Source organism: Bradysia coprophila, unplaced genomic scaffold, assembly GCF_014529535.1.
Source record: "Bradysia coprophila strain Holo2 unplaced genomic scaffold, BU_Bcop_v1 contig_24, whole genome shotgun sequence".
In the NCBI taxonomy this organism is placed as follows: Eukaryota; Metazoa; Arthropoda; class Insecta; order Diptera; family Sciaridae; genus Bradysia; species Bradysia coprophila.
In genome coordinates this window covers 498,083-523,867 of record NW_023503501.1, presented here as the reverse complement: position 1 = coordinate 523,867, position 25,785 = coordinate 498,083, and the positions used below count along the sequence as shown (strand labels likewise).

The window sequence follows — 25,785 nt, the reverse complement described above, 5'->3', positions numbered from 1 at the left end:
TTTAATCCACTTTACACCGAAAACACCTAAAAGTGGATTTTTTCGCTTTTTAACATTGTAGTATCAGTTGTAGTTCGTGGTTCGATCAAAATCATCAATTTTTAAGACTTTTTACAGTACTTGGTAAAATGAACTTTTTTCCTATTTAATCCATTTAATCCAATTTTTATTCCATTTAATCCATTAAATCCATTTAATACCATTTAATCCATTTAATCTAGAAGTGAGTCACCCCTCGATTTCAACGCTTCCTTGTATGAAAATGACGCTGCGTTAGGAAGACTTGCGTGAGAAAGAGTTTGAATTTCGACCGCACTTACGGCGTGAATTGAGAGTTCATCTGTTCGGACGTTCACTCGTTAACGATAACGACTCCAAGAATAAACGACAAGCTCTGACTAATGTGGCTAGCAAAAACATGTTCAACCAATTTAATCCAATCTAATGAAGATATTTAGATTGAAGTAATTCGATAGTAAAACAAATCAGAATTTATTTTCCTGAATTTGTTGGAAATTTTTCAAAATTCAAATTCTCTAATGGCAGGGTTTATGCCGATACCGATAAGGATATAGGTTCAATGACTGTAGAAAGTACATAAATACTTAGAGTTGTGGATGATCTCCCTTCTACTTAAATCTTTTCTCAAAATTAATAAATTATTATCATTACCACTCGAACTAGGACGACGCTACCTGACTTCAACCTGAAAATTACTGACCTGATTCCTAGAAAAACACCCAACGTGACTTGAATGTGATTTTCGAAAAACCATTTTGTCAGGTCAGGTCTTAGAGAAACATAAAATTTTCATAAAATTTTTCAGTTAAATCTAATCTGAATCGAGAGAAATGATAGCAGGTGGTAAGCACCTCATCTCATTTCTCTGACCAAAAATAATTGGTCAAATGGGTGGAATTTGTTGTAGTTTTGCTAAATTGGTTAACCTGCTACAGACGGCAGCTTATGACCAGTATTATTATCTCGGTCTATTACTTCCATGGATCAAAGTATTTTTCATCGGTTGATTTCAAATCTTGTACTTCAATTTTACTATTTAAGGACTATATTACACAGAGCTTGTCATTATTTTCGTCGTCGGTATCGATAACAGATGAATAGCCGTATGTGACAGGTTAAAGAAACATACAGTCAGATGCAGCGAAATTTCAGCTGATCTATATTGTACAATCAAAACTGTTTATAAATACGGTTGAAGCTGCTACACACAGTCGTGTCAGAACCGTATAATATAAACAGTCACCTCTATGAATTCTCTGTCTCTAAAACTGTATAGTAGGACGTTTGACCACTGTTTCGATCTGAGAGAAAATCAAGTACGTCTTTCGACGTTTTGCATTAATATACAGGTCAAAAATACCATTTCTCATCAGGCCAGTGGTGCTTGATACAATGTTCTAGGAACACTATATCAACTTACATACGAACAAGTATAGCGAATTAAAATCGAAATGAAGTTCTAATCTAACACTATCCTTCCAGACTCATGGCGGTCTTATGGTTGAGCCACCAAAAAAAAATTAAACAAAGTTTTGGCTTTTGTATTTCCTACGATGTAGATATTATTGACTAGTAAGAGATTTTCTGTGAATAAATTCTGAAATAAATTCCTTGCTTCATCTAACAAAAATTAGGAGCTGACATATTTTGAATTTTTTAACAGTGTGTAATATCATAATTTAGATAACAAACTAATGTGCTAACCAATATAACACGACGCGATGGTAAACAAAAGATCGTCTAGAGATGTGTTTGTGATAAATGTACATCTAGATATTAAATGTGTCTTTGGATTCACAACAAATTATCGTAAAGACACAGACTGTGCGGTGTAGAATACTTACTGGTTACTCTGAATAATTGTCAGTATATTTTTGTTAAAGGAATACAATCTTTATATTATTACTGGAGCGAGCACAATGAGTTAGACGGTAAGAGAAATGAGTGAATTGTCTCTACCAGCTTATTGATTGAACTTTCGCTGGTCAAGTCAATAGTAGTATGTTGGAAAATATTGTCCAGTGAGAAATGCTTTCATGCGATTTTTGCAAAGTCTAGCTATTTACAAACGTTGAATCATTAAAAAAAAAATTCTTCTTTTTATGCATTAATTATTGCATTTACAATTACAGATGGTTACTTTCGATGCAACTGGCATTTCCTCTTTGGATGGTCCTGGAAATTCGTTAATTTGAGCGTCAATCTTCTGATAAAATGACGAACCAGTGGATTCGGCAACAAACAAAAGTCTCAGACGTGATGGAAAGGATAGCATCTCTGAAGTGAAATTGGGCAGGACACATTGCGAGAATTAACTGGAATTTTGTATTGCTGGATCTGGAGCAATCAATTTTTGGATGCTGTATTGCTTAAGTTGACAACCAATCTTACAAATGACAACATCAATTTTGTCAACTTAAACAATAATAGTCGCAATATTGAGCCCAGATACAATCTGCGGCCACGAAACTAAATTCTTTTTTGAAACTAATTAGAATTGTCAGTGATATTAGAATCAACGTAAGTTCCAACGAAGTTTATCTCCAATTTTGAATCGCTTTGTCTATAGAAAGTTTGTATTGTTTTAGCCATAACTATGGCCAGTAAATCGACCGAATGCAAGGGATAAATAATAAATAATTCCTTGTAAACGAAGTGGTTTCATTGGTTGTCAACTCAAGCAATACAACATCCAGAAATTTATTACGAAAATGACAGACAAAACATAATGAATTGAAGATTACACCACTAATGGGCAGATCACCAGAAAGATGGACGAACTCGATCAAACTGGCAGCAAATGGCAAAATGGATCGTTCAGAATGGAGGACAAAATGGAAGGCCTACATCCAGCAGGGGATATCAACGGGCAGATTAAGAAGAAGAAGAAGATCTCACCTGTTACGTAATTAGTTTTTTTTTGCCAATTTTGTTGATCAAATTTATCGAATCATCTGATCACGGTCCAATAGTCTCCACCGCAAAAGCAACAAATTTATAATTCTCTGATAGGTCCATGCTTGGTGTCGGGGAATCTCGCACACGCGATCATAGTATGCGTCCTTTTACGACATGTAACGAAAAGTCATGACTCTGCGAGATTCACCACTTAGAGGTGAATCTCGCACACCATGAATTTGTGTGGTGTGCGAGATTACCCTACCCCCCATGCTTTCGTTTCTGAGCAAATTCTGCTGCCGAACACGATTTCACATTATTGATAATGTAAAGCTCAAAACAGGTATCGAAAACGTGTTTCGATGAAAATTCTCTTTGTTATAGTTTCGTTAAGCATCAAAGAACAAAGAAACTTTCGGTCGAAACACGTTTTCGATGCCTTGTGTGTGTTTGAACTTAACTGGCTGCAACCATATCGATACAGGTGGCATTCTAAGCCAATGGTTAGTTTCATTTATGGAGGGAGAGTTGTGTCACGAACAACGTGAACGTTTATGATCGTATTTTTAATCAGCAACTACAGCATTTAATGGATTACTAAATATTTTCTTTGGGTCCATCACATTATAATTTCCCTCTATTCCATCTACTAAAACATAATGAATTTGACTGCTTTGCGATTTCAGTGCCGACCTAACGGAATTTTTTCAAACTGCTTGATACATGTTTCTCTTGCTTTTTGTTTACATTTACAAAAGGTCATTTCTGAACGCACTTCAAGTAAAAGTGATCATTTAAATTCGTGATTTTCACCAACAAAAGCATATTTTCAACATGGCATCAGATTTAAATCAAGTAAAAGTCGGTCAGCAAGTTGTTCTAACCATCGGAGACAATGGAAGACTTGAAGGTGATTATTTCGGTAGAGTTTGCGTCATCAACAAGGAAAAGACTCGTATTCACGTAGGACAATCACACGATTCTTTTGTTGCTGTTGAGATTGGTTAATTGCACGTTCTGGTTTCAGTTGAAAGACATTGAATATGGCCCAGCCCAGCAAAAGCTGTCTGGAACCAAACTGTTTTTCTTGCCGGAGATATTAGCGGTAAAAATTATTTCCGATGTTGAGGACGACGACAGCGGAAATGAACGAACCGAAGCTACGTCAGAAGATCGGATAAAATTCGAATTGAATGTCAGACAGAAGGAAAAAATCCAGAGTCTGATTAGAAACCGTTGTATGATAGAAACTGTTGGCGACGAATACGACAAAGCGCTGGAGGACATTTCCCATTATTATTTTGTGGGATTAACAGCTCAAGTTGGAGATGGTGAATCCGGATACGTCATTTGCAGCACTCCACACAAAATTTATGGCTTTAATATCACAACAATTGGAGGTATAAATGGCAAATTCAAGGAATGGTTCGAGTCAGACACATACACGAAGGTTGTACGCAGCGCGAACACCTTGGAAGAAAATCTGTTTTACTGCCATGAAATCAATGTTAGAGGCGTATTTGACACGAATGCTGTGCATAGAATGCTCGAATCGCGCGTCGAACTACCGTTAGAGTTGGTAGAAGAAATGGACTGTAGTAACGTAAGTGATTCAATATTGTCCTCTAATGAGTTAAATTAAACAATTCGATCATTTAGGGTCGTTGTCGTGTGGACACACTGATCGAACGTACTTCAATTCTTCTTAAGCTCCATGATTTCTTAACGGAGCACCTGTTAACGAATGCATACCAATTGTTTCAACTGAATATGGATTATTTCCGGAGTATGGCCTCAATTGATTTGCAACTGTATTACCGTCGTGGAAAATCAATTGTACCCGATATAGCTGCACCACCATTTCAGTCCATAGCTTTGAACATAAGGTCTCAAGTGTAATTTCTGATTTTCGATGAATTATATTCGGGCTGTACAGTGTACACAACTCGTAATGGTCAACATGCAGGCAATGTTCAATTAAATGATCACAAACTTCTACACGAAGAGCCAATTTTATTCAAAATACCTTTAGATTGTGGGTTTTGATGTGACCAAACCAAACAACAAATTATAGACCCAAAATTATGAAATATTGTGAAAAATATGTCGTGTCGTCCATCGAAAACAAAAGAAATTTTTTTGAGCTGGGATGGTCAACATCCGATAATACGAAATCGTCGTTATGTTTTTCGTTAATCCCCACAGTAAGTGAGTGCGTTTCCTTCCGGGCATTAAAATCTGCGGAAATCCCTGCAGTCCGAGAACCACCGGGTTCTTCAAGACCAGACGGAAAAAAACCTGACGGAATGGCGTTAATTCCTTGGGCAAGAGGCAAATCAGCGCTGTGTGATTTCACATGTCGTGACACTTTCGCACAATCGTATTTGAACAAAACGTCACAACAAGCGGGCCATGCAACGAATCAAGCAGAAACAAAGAAAATTGACCACTACAGTGACCTAGCAGATCGTTTTATTTTTATTACTGTCGCCACTGAAACGTCTGGAGTGTTTGGTGATACTGGTTTGAGATTCATTAAACAAATTGGCAGCAAAATTGCAGAGGTCACAAATGAAAAATGTTCGACGTCATATCTTATACAACGTTTAAGTGTAGCCATCCAAAAAGGTAATGCGGCGTCAATCATGGGAACAATACCTCCATCCAAGAATTTGAAGGAAATATTTTATTTATAAAAACAATGATGTAAATCAGAATAATAAATTTGAAACAACGTTAAAATCAACAATTTCATGTAAATGAACTGTATAAAATCTATTTTTAGCCCCATACGAAGTACTTGGGGCTTATAAGATTAATATGCCGTTTGTAACACGTCGAATTGGAAGCAGACAGTAAGGGCAAAGCATTTGGTTATGTTCATAGATGACGAATCCGCAAAAAAAAAATGTCCGTCCGTCCGTCCGTCCGTGACCCCTCTAGCTTGAGTATATCACAACCTTTTTTCAAAATTCTTTTTTTTCCCCGATTCGTATCGACAAAAGTAAGGTCAAGTTCGAAAATGGGCATGGTAGGGTCGGCCCCTCCAGAGCTAGGGCCCTATAGGTGTTTTTCAGTCTTTCGACGATATCTACCGAAATACGCACGCAATAGCTGCTTGTGATGTATCAAATGAAAGGTATTGACGAGTAGAACAAAGTTGCTGAACATTGTTTTTGGGTAAGATGCAACGTGGGCTTGTTGGGAGGGCTCAAAGGTCGTTACTCGGCCCTAAGTGTTTTTTGCACACAAATCGAGTAAATCTCATCCGATTTTGCTAGTTTTAGTTTTTTATGGAAGGTAATTGAATACCGAAAAGAACGTGACGAAAAAAGTTTCAAATTAGGGCCCTTGGACTAAGGCCGCTACTCGGCCCTAAGTGTTTTTTGCACATAAATCGAGTAAATCTCATCTGATTTTGCTAGATTTAGTTTTTTATGGAAGGTAATTGAATACCGAAAAGAACGTGGCGAAAAAAGTTTCAAATTTGGGCCCTTGGACTAAGGCCGCTACTCGGCCCTAAGTGTTTTTTGCACATAAATCGAGTAAATCTCATCCGATTTTGCTAGTTTTTGTTTCATTTGAGAGATAATTAAATGCCGAATAGAATGATGGCAAAAAAAGTTTCAAATTTGGACCCTTGCACTAAGGCCGCTACTCGGCCCTAAGTGTTTTTTGCACATAAATCGAGTAAATCTCATCCGATTTTGCTAGTTTTTGTTTCATTTGAGAGATAATTGAATGCCGAATAGAATTATGGCAAAAAAAAGTTTCAAATTTGGGCCCTTGCACATAAATCGAGTAAATCTCAACCGATTTTTTTGAGAGGTAATTGAATACCCAATGGAAAGTTGGCAAAAAATTTTGGGTTTCTAAAATAATGTCGTAAATTGTTGATTTTATTTGAAAGGTACTTCGTACGGGCTTTCGTAATTGCGCTATGCGCAATTTTAAAAATGAACAGTTTCAGTAAATTTGACAATGCCCAACTTGACTTGCATTTTGGTAACAGACGCATTAGAGGGTTGTAGACGTATTAGGGTTCCGGGCTTATTAGGGCTAAGGACGTATTATGGTTGCGGACGAAATAGGATTACGGGTTGTACGGGGCTAAGTCGCAGCAAACGCTCCGACTGTTCTGATGCCTTGTTTCTCTTACACTTTTTGACTGTTATGAAGAATGTAAACCTTGTTGATCGCGCACTTTCGTTCACCACGATTATTGATCGTAGATGGGGCGGCTTCAAGTGCTATTCGAATTTTATTGAAATCATTATTGAAGGTCTTGATGTTTCATTCTCACGGAATGTCATCGAGCAACAACCAAAGTTGTACGTAACAATATGACTGTAACTGCATTTTAAACAACGTTTAAAACCACATTGGAATGACACACGAAATCAGCATTACCCTTAGTAGTATCGATTAGATCTCCATTCTTGGAATCACTTCCTTTAGCTCGTAACATGGCCTCCTCTCTTGAAATGTTCATAGAATTCATATGACGCCGAGTCAGGCGCTCTGTGCACTCCATTGGATCGCATTCCAGGAAAATCTTTAACTGGAACATTTCACTAACCCTTTTCCATGCGGCATCATCGGTGTATAACAAATAGTTTCCTTCCACTAAAATCACACGAGCATCGGCAGGTATTACAATGTCATCTTCTTTGGGATCCTTGAGCGAATGGTCAAAAGAAGGTACACGAATTTCATCGCCGGATGCAATACGTTCCAGGTCTCGGTAAAGTTTAGCCGGATTAAATGTCCAATGTGCACCACGGCGAGAAAAAGCATATTCAGAATTGGGTAGTTGACTCAGCTCACTTCGGTATAAATGGTAGCCATCCATTGGCATCACAATTACACGAATTTCATTGTTTGTTCTATTACACATCACATCTGCGATCATATTTGCTAGATTTGTCTTTCCCGATCCAGGCCTGCCGGCTATACCAACAATTAATCTCTCAGATGAATTCATATCTTTATATTGCTTGATTATACGGTCGGCGATATCTTGCACTTCGTGAGACGGAACGAATTCTTTATGATTATCGGACATTTTTAACTGCATCAGTTGGTAAGTTGAAAATTGAATTATGTAAATGGAGCGTCGGGTATAATAAAGCCGAATAGTTCTTTCACTGAAGCTTCAATATTCTCCCATTCCCAAAGCATCCAAGAATTTATGACAGTGAGTGGAATCAATGACGCGCCGTCTGTTCACAACTACAGGTTCAACGAAAGTACATATTTTGATTCAATTAATTGAGATAAGCGATTTGAGTGTAGAACCTACTCACTTAGTTTGGAAAGTCGATAACTTGTCAAATGACGAGAACATAGGTTCAACTAAACAGTCTCGTTTGTTTCTTTGTATTGAAGATATTTGGAGTAAACTTATCTGACGAAGAGACTGTTTTATACTAAATGTATACAATTCGTTCGAGTGTACATACGGGTGAAGAGAGACGATTCGGACGATACTCTTATGAGTAACATACGCTCACTTTAAAGTCGCAAACTGGAAATTCGTAAAATGTACACACAAAAAATTCAATTTCTTTGATGGCCTGATAAATGAGTGAGTATGTGCTGACCAGAGATATTATAATATGGCGACTGGAACGACTGACCTATGAATTTCCAATTTACAGATGAATGCATTTACTTTCTGTAATTCTGACATTACCGGCCTCTTTTATAGAATTTAGTGCGATCAAGCGGTGCGTAAATGGATTTTCATACGCATATTTCACACTTGTGCGTAAAAGTGTTGACAATTTTCAGTGCTAAATTGAATTTTAATCGGTTTATCACTTCTGAAATGGTATCAATTCATTTAGTAGAGTCCTATGTGTGCAATACACGATAGACGCACTTGTCGATATCGTACTTTCGAGTGACGATGGCTCAAAGAAACAGATTTTTAAGATGAAATTTTCTCTGCCAAAAAATTGAAGAATGATGTAGATAAGGATCTAACTGGAACTAATAGAGGCTGTCCTTAGCTACAACTTAAGACAGCATCCAACTTTTAATAATCCCGAATTTTCGAGAATTTAATTCACTAAAATAGGGCTGATGGTCTATGGTTCTAATATCACTTATTCTAAGAACTTCTTTACTATAATCAGAACCATCGACTTCAGTTAAAGAACTTCTTTACTATACGTAATATCAGAACGATCGACCTCAGCCCAATTTTAGTGAATTAAATTCCCGATTTAGCTCAAAACATTAAGAAGACCATAACATTACAACGGAGGCACCTCGATTTATTGTTGGATAAACACTATGGATAAAACGTAATGGGAAATTTAGGGAATATTCTGGAATTTACTTCTTCCAAAGTATTTTAGCAATGGATTTCCGAGACAGATGGTTTCGTTTGGATTAGCATCTCCATACAAATGACACATACTAATTTAAAACAGTACATAATCAGTGTCAGTGTCATAATCAGTGTTAAACAATGTCAAAGCATCAGACCATATTCTCCGTGTTTGATGCACGAAAGAATATTCAGCAGAAAGTCAATAATTTTTGACAAGTGTCAGTGTCAGTTTGACCAGTTGATTTAAATCGATTTTGATCAATAGTATGGATGATTTGTAGTAATTAAAACATGACCAATTTCTTAGGACTTTGATCACTGCGACTGCGACTGCTTTCTGATTGTGTCTAATAGAAGACAGAAACTTGAACATTGTCACTTTTCTAAATCTCCATGGATCCAGCTCATGACTCCTTCTCATTATTTATCAAGAGTATAAAAGGCCGCTGTAATTTGAAGTCATTTTTACGCTTTCCTAATCATGCCTCCATCTGACGGTTAAGTGTGAAAACTCAGCACAACAATAATGATAACAAAAGCAAAACCAAAAAAAAGGGGCGAGCAGAAGTGAAAAATTATGTCAAAAGAAATGTTCACTTCTTTCACATCTAGAGCCATCTATCTGCATTGCTCCATCATACAGTTGACAAGTCTAATGGCGATACATGAATAATTGGATATGGGAATAATGTGTTGTACAATAAGCTTCCACAAACAGTGAAATTTAAGAACAGTCCAGTGAATAAAATACGTGAAATGCAGAGCTTCGGGCCGCGCGTTGTAACGATTTACAAAACGGAAACCGGATTCGGTTTTAATGTACGTGGTCAAGTGTCGGAAGGTGGACAATTGCGAAGCATAAACGGAGAATTGTATGCACCACTTCAACATGTTAGTGCTGTTTTAGATAATGGCGCTGCGGAAAAGGCTGGAATCAAGAAAGGGGACCGAATACTCGAAGTGTAAGTGACCGAGTAACTTTATTTTGATACACGTACAATTCCATCAGCACAATTTCTTCCTACCAACGTATGTTCAATGATGACACAATGAATCGATCGATTTTTTCCTTGTAAATTCGTTTTTATTGTGTGTATGTGAATCATTCATGCAATCTTGTTTGTGACTTGTAAGATTTGGTATCACAATACCATTTCCAGTTTTATAACAATGTTACATCAATGGTGCCAGTGTTGTTGAAATGCCTGTGGGAGCAATTTCTTGTTTTATCGTAATAACAATTATGTTAGCCAGTTTTCCGATTTGTTCATTTTTCTTGCGTCAATTTTCTCGCTTCTTGTTGTACAATGTACAATTAATTTTGGCTGGTGGTGTATATTTACTTACTCACTCTAACATGTTATGTATAGCACAATAGCACATACTGTAGGTATAGAACAACAGAAAACGTTCTTTGCATTTGTAGCTCATTTACGACTTTCAAAATATTCATAAAGAAAATGCCTTTTATGATGTAAATTACGCGGACATTAATTAATATGTTGGCAGACCGAAGTGCCGCACCAAATTGCTTTGTATTGATTTTATTTATCTGAAAATAAACATTGGTCTGTTTGTTTGTTCGTTTCTTTGCGTAAAGAGATGCAAATTCCAAATTTTTCATGTAAATCGTTACTTGCTCGTTGGTCTCTTAAAATAGTCCAATGTCCGAAAAAAAATCAAAGCAGCTCTCTAGGTCGAGTGATTGACATTGACTCTTGATTTCGATTGAATGATCCAAATACTCATCCATGACCAGTCATCTAATCGTTTTTCTTGGACTCCATTTCATTACCTAATTTCGAAACGAATGTTGTAATCACATCCAGGTATTCTATAATAGCTGCAGGGCTGTCACATCTCTTAAAACTCCTTTATATCCAAAAAAATTCAAAAATCCTGCTAACTGATAAAATGGAGCTCTAAGGGCAGATTTCGCCAATAACGGTCTGTTGCGTTACGATTTTTAAGACTGAAAACTCTAGTTTCAAGAAAGAATCAGTTTCAGGCATTAGATTGATCCTTCCACTATTGCCTCAAAGTGTTAAAAATTTGATCGGAGGTAACTGGTCATACAAAACTATTGCAATTGGCGGAGGTCTCCATTTTCAAACGCATATTCTACGGCGTTCTTCGCTAATAACGAATCTGTTCCGTAGTTTTTCACGCTCCATCGTCTCCAGCAAGTTTTTTTCGTCCACCATAGAAACTCAGGCGTCCGCTGTTAGACGGATCCTGAAAATTTACCATGAGCGAACCGTTGAGTTATGTTGAAGGACAACCAAAACTTCCGGGTATGGATAGAGCGGGAAAAGCTGTGGAAAAAATCCGTTTCCGCCCGTTGAAAAATATTGATAGCGGAGGTTGTTCAGACGCCTTTAAGTTCCAATTTCAAATTCCAATTTTTTAAAACATATCCAAGTAATTGATGTTATCACAACAAGTTCAAATCTCACCTGCAGGGCAGGGGTCTTCCTTTCTTTTTCACATATTTGCATTTCATTTTGAAGTTCTCTCTCGATTACAATTGTTATTCAGAGTTCCATACTCGAAACATTAATTAAAACATTTCCTAAACCAAGCAAGAATCTCCTAAAATACCCTTAAATCAAGCATCACCAATCAAAAAACTCCTAAAATCCTTCTTAAATTAGGCCTCCCAAATTCCGAAAATAGGAGGCACACTGACAAAAAAGAGTTGAAAATCTTACCATGAGCAGGTAAATTTTGTCTACAAAACTCGCCATAGCTATCAGGCCTCATAGTAAAAATACAGCTGTGGCAGATAATGTACATTATCTGGAGACAAACTTACCTGTTACATGTACGATTTTTAGCTCTTTTTTTGTCAGTACATTCTAAACCGCGGCAGTCAGCGCCACATGCAAAATACACAGCTGCGACAGATAATGTAAATTACCCGGAGACAAAGTTTCCTGTGACAGGTGAAATTCTCAATCCTTTTTTGTCAGTGTCAAATAGCTTCCGACTTACTTCGACCACCCATTACCTATTAAATGCGTAATCAATTAGACATTTCTGTTGCTAATAAACTATTTGCAAACTTTTCCGTCGCAATAATTCATCAAGACATCTTCAACTCATTAGTCATTCGTTTATGAAGTGATCAGACACATCAGAATATAACGTCTTGTCAATAATTCTTTTCATGTATTGTTGATTGGTTATATTAATAGGCATAAGTGTTACGAGAGTTTTCCGAACCAAAGGAAAATCGCAATATACATTCGCACAATGTATGTAACAAAAATATAACGTTCTATCGGTATCGTAGCTCAAATGATGTTAATTAAGCTGATCCAAATCAAATTGTATTTTGTGCCAAGCAGGCAATTTTCACGTGATTTTTTTCTATTTCGTTTCAAGAAAGAAAATCTTGAGAGAAAAACGGTTCAAAGATTTCTCATCTTCTACACACGCCCTGCCAGGTATATGAACACAAAGAATGTTTATATGCAAAGTTTTCATACATGTCGAGTATGATGTTACGACAGAGTTTTAGTAGAGTTTATTCAATCGTCTTTGTCAATATTGATAAATTGCTGTGCAAATATTGTTAAAGTCAACGAGTAAGAAGGAATCTGCACACAAAGACAAATTTTGTAGCTAAATGCCCACTTTGAAGGATTTCTGATTAAAATTTGCCTCGTATGTTAATAACCTCCCATTCCACATTATTTTCGTAATCTTGGTTACGTCTCTCCGTCTCATGCATATTAGTGCATTCTCTGCTCCAGCAGCGTAATGTGAGAATGTTGATGCTAGAGGACATTTTGAAAATGATATCAAAGATAATTGATGCATTGTCAACGTAAATTGGTTTTGTTGGATATTGAAGAGATGCCATGGATATAATTTCATTTGGTGGTTGTTTGTGCATATACACGCCAACGAATAATCTGAATAAAGTGCAATTGATTGCTATTCGCTATTAGGTTATCGCATTCATGGTCGTAAAGCTGAAACGACCTCGATACACTTGTGCATTTTATGAACCTTGTTTTTTTGATGTGGTCCCAAGATGATTCGATGTCTATGAGTTGAGATTGTTAGTTGATGTAGGGAAAAAATCTTGCTTGGTTTGTTGGAATTGAAATGACGTTCCTGCTGTGATACGAATACTTTTCGGTAGACGTGAGCGGGTGTATTATCCATCTCCATAAAAGAGGGATTTTTTTAAAAATAAGCCTGGCTCTATCGCAGCTGTTTTTAACGGTGGGGTTTTCATAGCGAAGTGTCTCTGAAACCGAACTCGTTGAATTTTTATATTCGCTGATTCAAACGTCCAAAATAGGCTAATTTTTGTACCAAATATACGGCAGTTATAATTGTTGCAAATGCGGGCATGGGGGCTCAATTTCTCGGATCTGATTTTTTTGAAAAACAGTCTTCCGAAATCGGACGCAATTTCCAGTGAACACTTTTATTTGTTCCTAGAAATATATTGGTCACTAGAAGCTAAAACCACTTTCCAAAAAAATTCGACTGTTGTGTCGCTAATGGAAACCTTTTCTTATGGAAATTTCTCTAAATGCATGAAACTACAAGGTTGTGCGGGTTGTCAGTAGAAAGGTAATTACATGTACTTTCGGGCAAAGAAGGTCTTATTGGGTTTCAAATTCATTCACACTGAAAACACTGAGCAGCTCAAATAATTGGCAAGAACTTGACTATTTGATTGAACTTCTAGCGGTTCCTCTGCATCCGAAACGCAATGACAACATCAAAGAACTATTTTGCCTAATCGTTACTGATCTCAGCTTTGATATGACACCACGCATGCATGGATAGTGTCATCACGATAAATGGACATTTGAAGTGTGAATTTGAGAGTCAGACCATCTCCGCGAATAATTCCGGGCACTGATTTGATCAAAAAATATTTTTTATGCAGCAACTATTGCTGCAAGCTTTCGGTTGATTCATAAAACGTTCGGTTTTTCGTTCGAACGTTCTCCTAGGTAGTAGCTGTCCAATGACCTCCCATACCTACGTTTACATTAAATAAAACGGCCGTAAATTTGGTCGAAAAACTAGTGTTTTCATCACTAGCTAATAAGCGAATACAAAAATTAAACGTCTGCGGTTGTAGTCTATTCAGGCCAATGGCTGTTTGGACATATAAACAGACCATGGTTAAAAATGCCGCCGACGGAGCCAGGTTCACTTTCACAGAAATCCCTCCAAATCCCATTTAGCGAAGACTAGATCTATTGACTTCAAATTTAACATCGAATTCGGCACAAAACATCTCCATTTCGAATTACATTGATAAGGAAAAGGTCATGTCATATAAACGACTGAAGTGTATACACAATGTTACGCGAGATATAGATTTGTGTACAATAAAATTTCCAATTTTCAAAGAATGTTATCAAACTGAATGTGTATTACCGCGGTGCGGAACTTACTGTATTGTATCAATTCAACACAAAAACGTTGGGTGTTCAAATGTGATAAGGATTCATGAGTGTTATTCTTTGCGTGATAAATTTTCTGTACACAAATTATGGTATTTGATTTGGATGATTTATTTGCTTTGCTTATTCGCTTATGATATAAGCCGTATGTTCTGCATATTATCAGATTCGAGATGAACGAAACGGAAAATGTGTTGACTAAGCTTTTCAGTGATTCGTTACGGGTGAGGTGGTAATCTAAGGTAACTGAAAACTGGATTCGAAAGAAAAGAAGAAAAGGAAATGCTGGAAAATTCTAGAAGTGACCGCTAGCACCCACCTTTGACTGAACTCCAGCGTGCCCATTTAAAGTCTTTCTTACCTTTTTTCTTCAATTTTTATTCACAGAAACAATATAAATGTCGAAGGGTCCACACACAAGCAAGTAGTTGACCTAATCAAATCTGGAGGAGACTGTCTCACATTAACCGTAATCTCAGTAACACAGCAGGTAAATTGGTGGTCAATATCAGCGATTTGTTCGTCCATTTTAAATCCCATAAAAATTGTGTTAATTCTAGGAGGCCGAGAAGCTCGAACCTCAGGAAGATGGTGCATATTCATACATTGACTATTCGGAAAAACGTTCTCTACCCATTAGCATACCCGATTACAATGTCATCAATCGGAAAGGCGAACGCTTTGTGACATTCAACATTCACATGGCCGGTCGTCAGTTGTGTTCACGTCGCTATAGAGAATTTTCCAATTTACATATGCTGCTGAAGCGGGAATTCAATGGATTCAATTTTCCGAAATTTCCCGGCAAATGGCCATTTCAACTGTCCGAACAGCAATTGGATGCTAGACGACGCGGCCTGGAACAATATTTGGAAAAAGTTTGTGCGGTTCGGGTAATAGCCGAAAGTGATGCTGTACAAGAGTTTTTGACCGATTCCGAAGATGATGTGTCATCGTCACCTGTTGATATTAAAGTCATGTTGCCGGACCACGAAGTGGTAACGGTTTCTGTACGAAAATCTGCCAAAGCTCAAGCCGTTTGGGATCTTATAGTGCAACGAGCCAACTTAACCTCGTACACTCAGCAATATTTTTATTTATTTGAAATAGTGGAGTATAACTTCGGTGAGTAGTGTGTCATTGGGGGTCCTTTGTTCACTCATCAGTCTAACTCAAATTCCGTTTCAATTTTCAGAGAGAAAACTGCAACCAGATGAAATACCCCATCAATTGTACGTGCAAAATTACAGTACCGCATCGAGTACTTGTCTATGTGTTCGACGGTGGCTGTTCTCCATTGACCGTGAATTAACGTTGCCATCCGGTGAACAAGCAGCGAAATTTATATTTTATCAGGTAAGCCATTCACCGACCATTCGTCAGTTGCTCTTGATCACTTAATCGAAACGAAACACCGAATTAGTCCGTGGATGAAGTAAACCGTGGCAATATCCGAGCAGATGGAAGACTGTACGAACTGAAAGCATTACAGGACGCAAAGAAAGCATCAGAGTATCTGACATTAGCCCGAACATTACCGGGTTACGGCGATGTGGTGTTTCCCCATTGTGGATGTGATAGTCGCAAGGAGGGTCATGTCATACCAGCTGTTGGTAAGTGTGCAATTGAGTGAAACTATACTGTATCAGGGTGGGACGATCAGTTCTGATCTGGTGATCCTTTCTCTCCCTCCCAGTCATCATTGAAATCAAGCGTAGCTTCGGAAAGTCTTATAAACAAAGTCTACCAGCATCCCGAATACCTTTCCTTAACTCATTCCGTACAGCTTGGGTCCGTCTACCATTTCTGCAGAATCTAATCTGCCTTAGCTAGCTCATCCGACCTTTCACGTCCTTTGACCCCAGAGTGTCCGGGAAATCAGGCCAAACATATGTGACTGCTCGGACCCATAAGGCATAAGATGTAGTCCTTACACACTTCAATTAGCTTGGAAGTCGTGACGGGAGACAACAGCTGATTGTTCGCTCATTGTGGCTGTATATCTGTATCTCACCCGTTAGACGAAGCTTCCGGCATCTTGAAGTCGTTGGAGCGCTGTTGAAGACGCTGGCCGTACGTGGTTACATTGGTTATGTACTATCCTTCAACCACAATGATCCCAGCCTACATTTAGGCGAGATATCAATGAAGCACATAACTTTCCTGGTATAGTATTTGCATACTTCGATGCGTGGTTCGGAAGTCACGTTAGGTCTGTGGTCCAGACTGCGGCTGTAAAAAGCTGTTAGTGAGGTCTCTAAACGAACAAATCAAATCTATCCTAAGTGGAACTGGTTCTCACTCTGTCTGTGGAAGGTCACCAATGTCTTAACATTCAAAATTAATTCTTCATATTGACTCGTCGATTCGACGCTGGTTATTAACACCAACTTCTTCGCCATTTCAGGAATGAAAAGTTTTCGATTGCACGCATGCCGTGAGGACGGAAATCTCGAAGCTCAAACCGTTGAATTGACATGGGACACAATCACCGAGTGGGAAAGTGATGAAGAATCGATGGCATTCTGTTTTCAATATAGTCGCAACGATAAACCATCCAGATGGGTTAAAGTTTACACGCCATATGTAAGTGCCTGCAAGTGAATTTATTGGGATGAGTGCGACGAATAATTTTTGTTTGTTTTTTTTTCATTTTCACCCGACCAGCATTCATATCTAGCTGATTGTTTCGATAGAATAATGGAAGAGAGAAAATGGAACGACTCCGGTGATTAGCGCGATGTGTTTCTACGCTGTACCTAAACAAAGGAAATTTCTCTTTGTTCGAGCATAATTATGTGAAGAATCGATCATCATAATCGTAGGCAAACCACCACTGATATTTGTTAAGTGAATTTATGGATTTTTCTTCCTTTCTTTTTGTTTGTGCTTAGAAATACAAAAACGAACGGGCTAAGCTGAATGAACGTTTTTCTTTAAAAAAAAAAATCACAAATTTATAAGCAATCGATTAGTGAATTATACAAATACCGCTTGAACTTATCGAATCGAAATGTTAGCATTCCAAACAAAAACAAAAAAAGTTTTCTTTTTTAGATTAAGCAAAGAGTAATTTAGTATATTGTGTAGTGTAATGAAAATTGTCGACGCATTTATTTAATCCACAGACACTCGAACCGCCACACATACACAAAAAACACAACAAAAAAAACATTTAGTCGCTCAGCCACCCGCCGTTTTTCGTATTTGATTAGCAGAAAATGTTGTAATAATTTTCCAAAATGTAATGTCCGTCGTTGTTTGAAAATATTGTGAATTGTGAGGACATTTCGTTTTCAATCGACTAACGCATTTAGTACGACGAAACCTATTTAAATATCAAAAATAATCGCTCGAAAAGCAACACCAAAATCGTACACGCTTTATCAGTTTACTTGTTTAACATTACACATTGCGCGTTCATTACTATTTTTTAAATGTTATAACACATTTAGGTTTATGAACCCCTTTACAATATATGGTATGATATTCGCATGAAAAAATTTAATCATTTAATTTATCATCACAACAAATCAAGTGATCTGCAATGTTCTCTGCTAATTTTGTTTTTTCCTTTGTCTTAGAATTAAGTGAAAAAAGAAAAAAAATTATTACAATTTTGTTAGATGGCCATACTAAATTAGTGAATCTTTCAGTTCAAAGATTTTGTGCTGATTCGGTTCAAGTTCGACTATTGTACACTGTAATTACATAAATGATATCTTCGAGGCTGCGTTTGAATTATTCGGAATTTTAATTCTCAAATTCCGAGAAGTTCCTAAAAATTCTTAAAGTTCTCAAGATTTTTTAAGAATTAAATTCTTTAACTTTGACAAATTTCTAATATTTAGCAATTTTTGGTTGTTTTTAAAGAATTTTTAAGAATTTCATAAAATTCTCGGAAATCTGTAAAACGGTCCTAATATTTTGAGTTTGAGAATTTTAAGATTTTTTTAGGAATATTAGGAGGCACCGAAGCTTAGCTAAAATTGTAGCCTTCATTTCACTTTTGATGATATCTTTTCATCAGAATCCGTTTTGAAAAATGTACGACGTCAGTAACGACCACGAATATGATAGCTTTAAGAAACCTCACCCCTTGGCAAATTTCTAGCCTACATTTGTGCGCAAAAATATTCCTTTTTTTAATGATTTCTCTGAACTAAAATATTTTTTTTGAAAAAGTAAAACCAATAAAGCATGCAAGAATGTGTTTCTTAAAAAAATTGGTTTGTGGTTGATAACTTATCTCACTTGGAGAAACCTTTGCAAAATATGTAAATTACACATTTTTGCAAGGGTTTCTCCAATAAAAGTGGGTAAAGCTAAGACTCACGAACCAATTTTCCCTTTATAAGTAAACTCAACTCAATTTAAGTTTGCAATTGGTTAGCACTCTACAGTTTTAATCGTTTCACATCGTTCTACATATTGTCAACAAAAGAAGCGTAGTTTCACCCACACGTACGTGTGGAATTGAAGAAACGTAAAGACAAACGCTACTTCTTTGTGGTGGAATACGTGTGGAACAAATAAAACGAAAAAAGAACGAAATCCACCAAAATTACATTCTTATGATTTTACAGTTTGTTCAAAAATGAAATGCACAGTTTTTAGTATTTCGAGATATTTCAAAATTGCAATCTGTCAGATAGTAAAGGATGCGTTTAATTACCCGGCGCATTAAAAGATTTGAAATTTGAATGATTTTTTCCACAGCTACATATTTTTGCATGTTAAGTTTCTTAAATTTTTTGCAAATAGCATTTTAATAGTAGGAAACTTAGATTTCGTAGGAAGAATTCGCGGACGGAAAAATGTAAATTTATTTTGAGTCTGAGTATTGTTCTACATCTATGATTTCTCTTAGATCGTGTTTCTTTTCAAACAAATCGATGGTCTTTGAATACTCAAATCTGTAGAAAGACCGTCTGCTTCATACATTTAGCAAATTTTTTACAAGAAGTTTTATCAGCACTTGGATAAATTACGATATTGGAAACACGAATAAGCATCAGGGAAAAAAATTAGTCAACAATTATTTTCTACTAATATATAAATATTTGGCACAAATATGTAAATATTTGTAACAAATAAATTCGCAATTTATTTGTGACAAATATATAAAATATAAAATAATTTTAAATTATTTGTTATAAATATTTTAAATATTTGTGACAAATAAATTCCAAATTTATTGTGACAAATATTTAAATTATTTGTGACACATATTTTATAAATTTGCAACAAATATTTAAATTATTTATTAGAAATAAATTCAAAATTATTTGTCATAAATATTTCAAAAAAATTGAGACAAATGATTTAAAATATTTGTCACAAATAATTTTGAATTTATTTCTCATAAATATTTGAAATATTTGTGACGAATATTTAAATATTCGAACCAAATTTTCAACATTAAATTTGCTTCGAATAATTGAATTTTTTTCCGTGATGATTTTTTGCTGCTAATTGAAGTTGAACAGTTAGCCGATGTACAACACCATCGCCTTCTTTGAATAAAGACACGATCTAAGAGAAATTATAGATGTAGAACAATACTCAGACTAAAAATAAATTTACATTTTTCCGTTCGCAAATTCTTCTGACGAAATCTAAGTTTCCTACTATTAAAATGCTATTTTCAAAAAATTTAAGAAACTTAACATGCAAAAATATGTAGCTGTGGAAAAAATCATTCAAATTTCAAATCTTTTAATGCGCCGGGTAATTAAACGCATCCTTTACTATCTGACAGATTGCAATTTTGAACTGTCTCGAAATACTAAAAACTGTGCATTTCATTTTTGAACAAACTGTATGAAAAGATTTTAGTTTTTATAAATCATCAAAAAATGGATATTTTTCCGCCTAAATGTAGGCTACAAATTTGCAAAGGGACCATTGCTCTTAAACAAAAATGAGTTTAGTTTGTAGTCGTTTGATTAGCTCTGAGAAAAGTCAGCTGTTTCACGAAATTGTCATAAACTGCTTAGTTTTCACAGAAAATATATGCTTTTTAGCAAAGCATCGTTGCCTCTTAAAAAAAAATTGAAAATTTAAAAGAATTTTCAGGAACTTTTAAGAATTTTAAGAGATTTTAAGAATTAGATTCTTATAAAATTTTTAAAAATTCTTTTAAAAAAATCAAAAATTTAAAATTTTAAGGAATTTTTAGAATTACATTCTTTTAAGAATTCTTTAAAATATATCATAAAATCCTAAAAATTCTTAAAAGTTCTGAAGAATTTTATAAATATTACCAATCATAAGCCCTTCGAGGTCCGAAGCGTCGACGTACATAACGAAAATCCTTTCGCTCAGTTAACATACGAAACAGTGATTGAGAAATCGAATTTTATTATTCAGAGATTTTAGATGAAGACAACGCTTCCGTAACGAAATACCAAACCGGAAACCGGACGTAAATTCTGATGATATTCTCGTTGGATGCGTGTATCGCGCGGGATCAAAGTATATAAACCACTCAAGGTAATGCAAATCCACAAAGCAACACGGAACCCAATTTTCGGCTGAATTCGATAGCAGCACTGGGCCAATTTTTGGGAATTTAGATCTTAAAAACTCAAGAATTTTAAATATTTTTTTAAAAGAATTTTATGGAGATTTTAAGAATTAAATTCTCAAAAATAGGTCCACTCATTGTAACATTTACGATGCCAGTAGAATTTTGGTAGTGTTGAAAGTTGTTCAAATACTTTTGTGCATCCGACAATTGAAATACGACCTATTTTGCCATGATTTTTCATTAAGTAATGTCAGTTTTTCCCGAACTATATATCGTGCGGGAAAAACTTCATTTCTTTACGATTGCGGGAAAAGAATTACATGAATTTTTCTATGACTATACGATTGTTCGTACCTCGACAGGAAATGACGATTTTTTCAGCACACTTCCTAATTTTCCTTACTCGCTTCGCTCGTAAGGAAAACTTAGGACTGGTGCTGAAAAAATCGTCATTTCCTGACTTGGTACGAAAAATACTATTCCCACATTTATGTATTCTATAGAAATCGTTAGCCAAATGAAATACGACTCTGCACGTAAATTCACCCGAAACTTGGGTTACGAGTATTTTTGTGATATACTGAAGATTTGCATTACCTTCAGTCTTGGCATGGTTTGGAATGGGGTATCATTTAAAGAGAGTCATCAATTCATTTACGTGTGTACCAATTAAAACGTAATGTCCAGATCCGAATCAGTTCTTTTTCGTCCGTACTTTTTATTTAGGCAACAATGTGATCTTTTTTTTTGTTATAAAAAAATTGTTTTGATTTTACTGTGAATCAAAGGCTCGAAGTAGGTCTGGTCTGAATTTATGTAAAATCTGAAATAGAATTGACCTTATTTGATAAGATTGTAAGGATTGAAAAACATTCAAATTTAACTCAGGTTAAGGCCAACACACATTAGCATCTAGTGTCATCGGGAATACGATATTTCTATTGTTTAAATCAGCCGGTTTTAACAATAGAAATATCACATTCCCAACTGTCACTAGATGCTAGTGTGTGTTGGCCTTTAAGTATTTATCATTTGTGGTCAGGTTCACAAACACATTGTATTGTTCAAGTTTAGACTGAGGAAACCTGCCCAGTTATGAGCTATAACTCTGTTTTCGTTTCATGCGATTTTTAGGCAGAATCTGGAACTGTTTCAAAACGGAAAATTCCCTAGAAATGTCAGGACATTCAAAAGTACCAGCACAAAAATTGTCAACACAAAAATTGTCACTATCTTAAACGGGTAAAGACGAGACGGAAATTGAAGTTTCATTTTCACTCACGTTTTTAGTAGGACAAATGATGAAAGTGGCTTCTTGTTAGTTCACCGACCTTCAAAGTACCATTTACATTGATTGTCCCTGTGATAAGTCATGTGTATCCCCGTGGATGTTAGAGTTCATCCATAAAAGACGTTCCCAACAGAAAGGTCCTTGGCAAAGTAGGACACGCCATGTTCTAGGTATTGGAGAAGTGCCGACCCCCTCTCTGTCAAGAATTTGAAGTAAATCACGAATATCCTTTATGGACAATTTATAGCAATTTAGTTATACAAGTTGGGAATAGGCCAACTGCAGTCACAAACAAGTTTTAAACTTCAGCTGAGGTAATTTTATTTTAAAAAAAATTACTGGACCTAACCTCAACCTGTTTTAATGCAAACTTGTATGGTCAAGGGGCAAAATACCCGAAACGTTCTTCTAAATCAGGTCAATTCAGATTAGGTCAAAAGACCTATAGGTCCTATAGTATAGGACTTACTGACATATTTTTTAGCCGACACCAGAGTTAAATAAATCTCACCTTAATTTAGTAAAAAGGAATTTGGTGAAATTTAGTAAAATGATTCTCGATATTAGACATTCTTCAAATCTATTTTTCACCATGAAATCATGACTTAAAGGATGTCTCGGTCAGAAATATGTCACTAAGTGCTGTGGGTCTTTATCATAGCTCCAATGGAAACAGGTTCTGGTATTTTCAGGCGAGGTAAAGTTTAAAGTAAGCCTGACTTGTTGTGAGCTTTAAACCAACAGATGGTTATGTAGACAAAGTGTTACTTGCAATATTTCTGTTTGTTTTAGCTCGCCAGATCTTGTATTTTGATTCTAATTTGAATTCCTTGTATCTTTTCTGTTATGCATTGAATTTGGTGAATTTGTAAATTTTGGTGAAATGATAAACCAAATCAAAAGAAACAATTTTACACTTGTTACACGATTAATATTCTAAAAATTGGGAAATCATCTTTAAGAAAATTATTATGAAAAATTTGAATGTTTTGAAACGAAAACAACTAAAAAAAATCTGAAAATAAAAGAAATCCAATAGCAAAAACTATTTAAAAACATTTAAAAAAAAAGTTGTTTATAAAATAATTCTTGTGATGTTTGTGTCCATTTATAATGAAATTAAATTTAAACAAAAAATTATTATTATTAAATCTAAACAAGAAAAAAAAAACAAAAAAAATCTAAATAATTATCAGCATGAAATTATCTAAATTAAGTCAAAACTCAGAAGAAGTAAACAGGAACATTCAAAGTTTAAAAACAAAAAAATCTATTTAATTTATCGTGAAATGTAAATTTCATTTAAAACAAACAAACAAAAATATTTAAAAAAATCTATTTCTGAAAATGTATGTCAGAAAATGATTAACATTAACATTGTATATGATTGAACATAGAAAAAAATCTTCAAAATAAAAACAAATCCTCAAAAAAAAAGATACACTTCAACCGTGTGCCTTTGTATTTTATATTAGTCCTGCGACTTTCTCATTGATTTTTCTTAAGGGTTGCGTATCAATGGTCCATGTCCACATATTTCTCATAATTGTTTCTCCAATCCAACAATGTCAACATATTTGGTATAGCTTTGACACAGTCTGCCAACAAGCGAAATCTTGCCGCCAGAATCTAGAAATACCTGGATGTTGCAAGAAGAAAACATTTATTTAAATAATAAAGGTGCTGCCCTTGTAACAAAGGTTGCTCACAGCGTATCCATCTATCACTTAAGACATTCTTTCTTAAACTAAAAACAAATCGAATTTAACAATAGAAAATCGTCGTCAAACAACAACAAAAAAAATAAGTTTTTCAACTGTAAATATGCACATTTTTAAGCTCGGTCTTATCAAGCTTAAATTGGTTAAAAAAGTCTATCACAGATTTCCCAAAGGATTCTATACCACCGAAAAACAGGCCATGCACTTTCCAATTTCTGTTCCCAAACGACTGTTGATATTTCTCTTTGTAGAACGGAATGCATTGAATGACAGATCATGCACACCGTCCTATTCAACCATATTACTTAAGATACACTCACACTCGTCTGCATAATTGGGAACCTAAACGAACACCAGCGGCAATTTTCACGGCATTTTTATCCAATTGCAAAATTAGTTGACTCGATGGGACCACTTGTAGCCACTTTGGAGAAGATCGAAATTTTCATCAACAAAATGTCATTTTGTGAAGGTATTCTGAGTGGAGAAAATAAGGACAATCACACTGCACATACGAAATAGTTATTTGTTCACAGAGGAAAAAAAGAGTTGACAATTGCCTTTCGATGGCGTGGGGTACAACTAAGTAAAAGTTGAACTGGCACTTAATTTCGCTTTACCATTTAGTTGATGACACGGCTAACAAATATTTGTATCAAAAAATTTGCTTTTGCTTCGTTTCACGGTGGGTTGAACAAAACTCGAGTACTATAAAGAGCCACGGTCAGTTTGCGGATCCAGCCGTTTCGGAGAACCGGTACACATGGTCGTCCGGGACTCACGAGTCAATTTGAATACTTATTGTTATCGCAATTGATTGAGTGACTAATTCTAAGCTAATTCGTGTTAAAATGGCTTCCTTCGACAACCTGGCCACGTAGCTACGACCAGCTAAAGTTGAAAATTCGACATTTTTGAATAGTGTTATCCCCAAGACGAAGAGAGTTTAGCGAGTTTATCTTTGAATGGCGATATTAGTGGATATTTTTACAAAATATATTTGAATTGCGCAATATTTGAAAAAGTTTATTTTCACCATCCTCAGCGAAACTTGGACTCCTCTATCTCCTCATCTACCTGTATATGTAGACCCTTCTTGCAACAAAACAATAATGCCTGATCAGCAATATCAGCATGCAGTGGCTTTAAAACGATACCAAACTTGCCATACCAGACCCACAACAAGTATCTGTTAAATGTTTACAGCAAAGTAACTCTACAACGAAATTTTCTATTTATTATCTATCGTCAAGTGCCCGTTCATTTAGAATGAATGGTATTGTGATCTGTAGTTGGTTAAATTGAAGATCCGCTACCACCACTCAGGTTATTATATTCCTTGGCTTCATATTCCTTGGAGACAATTTTACCATAGGGACGTAATGTAATATTGCGAAGGGGCCTAAAAGAGTATTGTTGAAGAATTCGGCACTGAATAAAAATTAGGTCTAAAGAAGGTACATCAGTTGGTCTTGTTGACCTATCAGTTGGAAATTCCAGATTTTTTTAATATTAATAGGTGTCATTTTAAAATTACGAGA

The 25,785-nt window shown here is 35.7% G+C and overlaps 3 protein-coding genes across 4 annotated transcripts; 2 read left to right on the top strand and 1 right to left on the bottom strand.

Moving 5' to 3' along the window:
- The first annotated feature begins 3,645 nt into the window (after positions 1-3,645).
- Positions 3,646-5,648, top strand: LOC119077608. Of its 2 annotated transcripts, none has more exons than XM_037184822.1 (4): positions 3,646-3,882; positions 3,947-4,522; positions 4,579-4,758; positions 4,870-5,648. In XM_037184822.1, the coding sequence occupies exons 1-4, from the start codon at positions 3,754-3,756 to the stop codon at positions 4,963-4,965; spliced, it is 981 nt and encodes a 326-aa protein (XP_037040717.1). In that variant the 5' UTR covers positions 3,646-3,753; the 3' UTR covers positions 4,966-5,648. The 2 variants fall into 2 exon arrangements, with proteins under 2 accessions (XP_037040717.1, XP_037040718.1); XM_037184823.1 differs by having other exon boundaries at positions 3,651-3,882; positions 3,947-4,523; positions 4,583-4,758; positions 4,870-5,647.
- Positions 5,649-7,078: 1,430 nt separating this feature from the next.
- LOC119077607 (putative uridine kinase C227.14) lies at positions 7,079-8,408 on the bottom strand. The gene is made up of 2 exons (XM_037184821.1): positions 8,226-8,408; positions 7,079-8,151 (listed from the first exon to the last, which is right to left on the bottom strand). The coding sequence occupies exon 2, from the start codon at positions 7,994-7,996 to the stop codon at positions 7,280-7,282; it is 717 nt and encodes a 238-aa protein (XP_037040716.1). The 5' UTR covers positions 7,997-8,151; positions 8,226-8,408; the 3' UTR covers positions 7,079-7,279.
- Positions 8,409-9,863: 1,455 nt separating this feature from the next.
- Positions 9,864-17,561, top strand: LOC119077606 (sorting nexin-27). The gene is made up of 7 exons (XM_037184820.1): positions 9,864-10,221; positions 15,088-15,190; positions 15,261-15,825; positions 15,896-16,056; positions 16,124-16,313; positions 17,108-17,286; positions 17,368-17,561. The coding sequence occupies exons 1-7, from the start codon at positions 10,016-10,018 to the stop codon at positions 17,434-17,436; spliced, it is 1,473 nt and encodes a 490-aa protein (XP_037040715.1). The 5' UTR covers positions 9,864-10,015; the 3' UTR covers positions 17,437-17,561.
- Positions 17,562-25,785: the final 8,224 nt, after the last annotated feature.